We start from the raw sequence: 4915 nt of genomic DNA on the forward strand, positions 1-4915 counted from the left end.
CTTTGGTCTATTTGGAGTAGTTGGAATAATCTTGTCTTTAATGATTAAAAATAAACCCAATCAGTTATTGTCGATAGAGCTAAAGCTATGTTATTGCCTGGAAAGCCTAAATTCTAGATACCCTCTAGTTTCTGTCAGTAGTTGTGATAGATGAATGCCTTCCCCCGTTGGTTGGATAAAATGCAATACTGATGGTGCCTTTCATGACCTATCTATGGAAAATGGGGCAAGATATATGATGAGGGATTTCTGCAATAAAGCCTCTTTTTGTGCTGCATTTGTGTTTGATGTTCACTCTGTGGCTGCAGCTGAAGTCAGAGCTATCTGGAATGTTCTCAAGAAAATTGTGGAATAAAAGCTCACTCATGTCATCATTGAGAGTGATGCAAAAGAATTCATCAACCAACTTCCTGCTAGTATGTTTGATGGTGATCAAAGAACTGATGATATTTTCAAAGACATTTCTCTTTTCGTCTATGTTAGAAGCCTGTATATTTACTTTTCAATCACGTCTTTGTAATTATGTGGCTCATGTTTTAGCTTAGTGAGCTAAAACGAAATCTTCCAATGTACTGGTATGTATGTATCTGGTTTAAGCCGATTATTGAGGACATTAGCCTTTTTTGAAGGCTACCAAAAAAAAAAAGAAAGTGAGGCACATTTGTGTAGCCATATGACACCCGTCAACTTGTTTTGGGCACTCAATAAAAGATACTCGATAGAGATCCTAATTCCTCCCAAGGGTTTAAAGTTGAAGGCATCACTTTTGCAGAGACATATTTTGATACTGCTGAACACCATCTCCAGAAAAACATGGCGATGGTAGTGATATGTGGTCAACCATGTAGTGGTAAATCGATTGCTGCTCAGTGCTTGTCAGATGCTCTTCATGCCGTAGATCAGAAGCTAACTATCAGGATTATTGATGAATCTTCTTTTCATCTCGATCGAAATCAAAGTTATGCTGGTTAGTTCCCTCTCTTTCTCTCTTTAAATAGCGAAAGAAACCCTAGTATGTTTGTTTTAATCACTTTGGCTCTGGGTTTTAGGCAACGAAAAAAGTGGATTTCAATTAAATTTGAGAATTTGTTTCTATCGTTCTGGTACTTAAATTGAATGATTTAGCATATAAATTGTATGTTTTTTTTTTTGATAGTTTCTGATTGAAATTGAATAGTTCTGAGCATAATGTTTCTATGAACTTGGTATAGTGTTAAATTAGTCTTAGAGATTGTTGATAGACATCTTAAGTTGAACATCTGATGACGTAAGATATTTTGTGCCGATTTATGTGAACAAATTGTTTTCCATTTGGAACTTTGACATCGTAAAGCTCAGTGTTGAAGATCCAATTACATTTGGGTATTTAATGGAAGGAAAGTTGGTCTACTTCTGTTTGTCTGAGGACCAATGACTAATGACCTTCCTTTATTAGATGTCATGCAGCTCTTGCTCTTGGTTCTTTCCTCTACAATTGCTTTCTCTGTATTATACTCACTTTTCTTAATGATTGTTCTTGTATTTTTGGCAGATATGACTGCGGAAAAGAATTTGAGGGGGGTACTAAGATCTGAAGTTGATAGATCCTTGCCAAAGGACAATATCGTTATTGTAGACTCTTTGAACAGCATTAAGGTGAGAACAGTTACATTTATGTTCTTATTCATTTGCTTATTTGTCGGGCTATGACAGGATATAATCCTGTGAGTCTCTTGTCTGAATTAGATGTGCATCTCAACTGCATTTAAACAATTAAAAGAAAGTGAACCTTCATTTTGTAAGGATTTTTATAAGAATAATTAGTTTCATATTTTCTGAAGAGTAGGATAACAATAAGAACTCTGTACAAATATTGATCGCAGGAATTTTTCAGTTTAATTGTTTTCTGAACTAGTTTCATCTTCGGCCATCTGATATTTAATCCAGGTGTGATATTCTTTCTATTACAGGGTTACCGATATGAATTATGGTGTTTGGCTCGTGCTGCTGGAATAAGATATTGTGTAGTGAGAACCTTTGGTCATCATCTTGTTTAATTATTGTATTCTCACATTTAAATCTATTTTTCATATCTATGATGCTTGATTGAGCTTTTCACAGCTATTTTGTGATGTAGAAGAAAGTAGTTGTAGAGAGTGGAACAAGGAACGGATAGAGAAAGCTGAAGGGTCATACAACAACAAAATGTGAGTTCAAATTTCATGTTAAAAGCAATTACTAATCTAATTTTTTTGGTTTTGTTATTCCACTTGTTGAATGACCTATAGCCTGGTTATTGTTTCTTAAACATTTATAACCTCTTCCACATACTAGAACATATGCAGCAGTGTGTGCTTCATATCCATGTATTTTGTTTTAATCAGTTCTGACTAAGAAACTGTAGTCCAGCTGTTATGCTTGAAAAGTTTGATCAATTGTTGAGGGCACGGTATAAAGATAGAAGAGAAGAGAACAATACAGACTGTAGAGAAACCCTGGATGAAACTCCTTAATGAGTTATTTCAGTGATCCAATATGGAAGAAATACCTTTGTTGAACTGTTATGACTTAAGATAAAATACGTTATTATGAATGTTTCACTTATCACTAGTTCTTCTGTTCAGATGAAGTAACTAGAGTTTCCCTAGCAATTTACCAAATTATTTAATGGAGGATACAAGATACATTTTGTGCATTAAAAGGAATCCTCAAAATGGGATATATTAAGTTAACATCAATCTGTCTATCTGAACTTGTTGACTTAATAAAACTCTGACAGCTTTATTGTCGAATTTAATGTTAGTTTGTACTTATTTGGCGCTATTAGTTGTCTTTCCTGGTAGTGCTAACCTGTTGAGGCATGTTGAAGTTGAAGATTATTATAAATCATGGATTTAAGAGTTTGGGAAATTTTGATTGAACAGATTTGAAGATTTAATAAGAAGATTTGAAAAACCAGATAGACGCAATCGGTGGGATTGTCCGCTTTTTGAGTTGTATCCTTCTAAAGGTATAAACTCACTATAAGTTTAGATTGGCATGGTAATTTTATGAACTCTAATAATAAGCTATATGTTTGCTTGGATCAAAACAAAGTACTTCAAAGATTAATGTAACATCAATAGTTTTCCAAGTTAGCCTATTTGGTTTGAGTTAAAGATTACGAATGAGAATTACAACTGCTCTTAGTTAAACTTGCATAATTCTCTTGTTTTTGTTGTTGTCATCTTGCTAAGCAGATAGAATAGAACAGTCATCTGCTGCTATTGTCGAGGCTGTATCATATTTGACCAAAAAAGTAGACTCAAGGACCAAAAGTGTTAAACTTCTCCAGCCTACTGTCGCTACTCAAAACGTATGTATTATAGTTATTGTGTATGTATGTGGGTTTTACATCAATTGTGTGTTTAAACAATTGAGCATTTCTTATTTCTGAACTAATGAATGTGTTATGTTCAGGTTCGTGTTTCTGAGGCAAATTCACTTTATGAGATGGATCGTGCAACACAGGTTGTTGTTAGGAATAAGTTGGTCAATAACTTATGCATACAGAATTTCTTTTGATCATTGGCTTTTATTAGCTAGATTTTGAAGCAAACTTTTTTCTTAACGTTTTTGCAGGAGGTTATCAATGCGATTATAGAAGCACAATCACAAGCACTCGGAGGACCTACGAATGGCATTTCTCTTGGTCAAAATTTACCAACCATATCCTCCATATTTGAAACCTTTCATTGTCTTTGATTGCTTTATATTTACACCTACGAATCATAGACTAGGCATACCATAGTCAATTGGCAAGACCTTGACAATGCAACCATTATTTCTACAAAATTAATTAATATGGTTAGATTACTTATTTACTTCAGAAAAGAGGTGCACATCTACAACTTGGAACCCACTAGATGTTCGGTTACCATCTATTTTAAACTAAACCCACTAGGTTTGGTTTCTTGATTGGTTTTAAATGGTTCTAATATTGGTGAGAACTGTTGGGTTTTTTTTTTTGAGGATAACCTTAAAATCTGGGAGTTCGTCCTTGCACAAAGAAAAATTACCCTTGCATATCTTTTCCGTGGGCTTGTATAACTTTTTATGAGCAGAATTGCATCTCTTTTGACACTAAGGGACTGACAGATCTCTGTATCATCTTTTTATGAGCAGGTTATGCGATAGATGTTTATTCCTCCTCTCTTTTTCAAGCATACTCTTTGAATGTTTTACTGAGTATTATGATGATACATTCTCTAAATATGTATATTTTTTGTCATTGCCTTTAATACCTTGACCAGCAATTTACATAAACATTCAGAGATCTGTTGGGTTGCCACAGCTTCGGAGCTTGCGTCGAACATTCTTAAAATTGACTGCTCAGTCCAGCTTGAGTGGGCCAGCACCGCCTGCAGATGCAAATATCGCTAAAAGGATGTTTGTTGACTATTTAAACAGGGAAGTAGGAGCTGTTTGATTAGGAATCCTGGAAAGTGGAAAATTTGAGGCTTCACAGGGTCACGAAATAGTAAACGAAGCTATCCCCTATCATATTATATTTCTTAATGTCTAATATACCCTTTTGTGAATTAGTGTTGATTATGATGTTTAACCAACCTAATTATAATTAGTGATTGGATTAGACTATTCTAATGATCAATCTATCGAAAATTAAAAAAAAAATTGTTTTGTTTTCTTCCTGGATTTTGATGGAGAAGGAGGATTTTGATGAACTTTTTTTCAAAAACTTTGAAGAAAAAATAATCAAACTCTTCGTAAAAATATTCAAGAAAACCTTATAATCAGCTCCCAATAATAACTTGGCTGATTCAAATCCGTAAAAAATTGAGGAAAATTTTTGGGTTTCTTGGTATGTTATGGCTAGGATAATTTGTAGACCCAACCGTAAAACGCAAAAATGGTAATTTGTAGACCCAATCGTAGA

The 4915-nt window shown here is 34.1% G+C and overlaps 1 protein-coding gene across 2 annotated transcripts; it reads left to right on the top strand.

The window, feature by feature from the left end:
* Positions 1 to 728: 728 nt before the first annotated feature.
* Positions 729 to 4666, top strand: LOC113283361 (protein KTI12 homolog). 2 transcript variants are annotated; one of them, XM_026532594.1, is made up of 9 exons: positions 729 to 967; positions 1532 to 1635; positions 1950 to 2019; positions 2117 to 2186; positions 2904 to 2989; positions 3219 to 3334; positions 3439 to 3489; positions 3601 to 3687; positions 4280 to 4666. In XM_026532594.1, the coding sequence occupies exons 1-9, from the start codon at positions 814 to 816 to the stop codon at positions 4445 to 4447; spliced, it is 906 nt and encodes a 301-aa protein (XP_026388379.1). In that variant the 5' UTR covers positions 729 to 813; the 3' UTR covers positions 4448 to 4666. The 2 variants fall into 2 exon arrangements, with proteins under 2 accessions (XP_026388379.1, XP_026388378.1); XM_026532593.1 differs by having other exon boundaries at positions 730 to 967; positions 1950 to 2006; positions 2101 to 2186.
* The last annotated feature ends 249 nt before the right edge of the window (positions 4667 to 4915 follow it).

This window comes from Papaver somniferum, chromosome 5 (genome assembly GCF_003573695.1).
Source record: "Papaver somniferum cultivar HN1 chromosome 5, ASM357369v1, whole genome shotgun sequence".
Lineage (NCBI taxonomy): Eukaryota > Viridiplantae > Streptophyta > Magnoliopsida > Ranunculales > Papaveraceae > Papaver > Papaver somniferum.

What these genes read in the sequence shown, in the direction of transcription:
- LOC113283361 (XM_026532593.1), top strand. Translation starts at nt 814, where the DNA reads ATGGCGATGGTAGTGATATGTGGTCAACCATGTAGTGGTAAATCGATT. An exon ending in ACTCTTTGAACAGCATTAAG is followed by an intron (nt 1,636 to 1,949) that starts GTGAGAACAGTT and finishes TTTCTATTACAG; the next exon opens with GGTTACCGATATGAATTATG. An exon ending in AGATGGATCGTGCAACACAG is followed by an intron (nt 3,490 to 3,600) that starts GTTGTTGTTAGG and finishes ACGTTTTTGCAG; the next exon opens with GAGGTTATCAATGCGATTAT.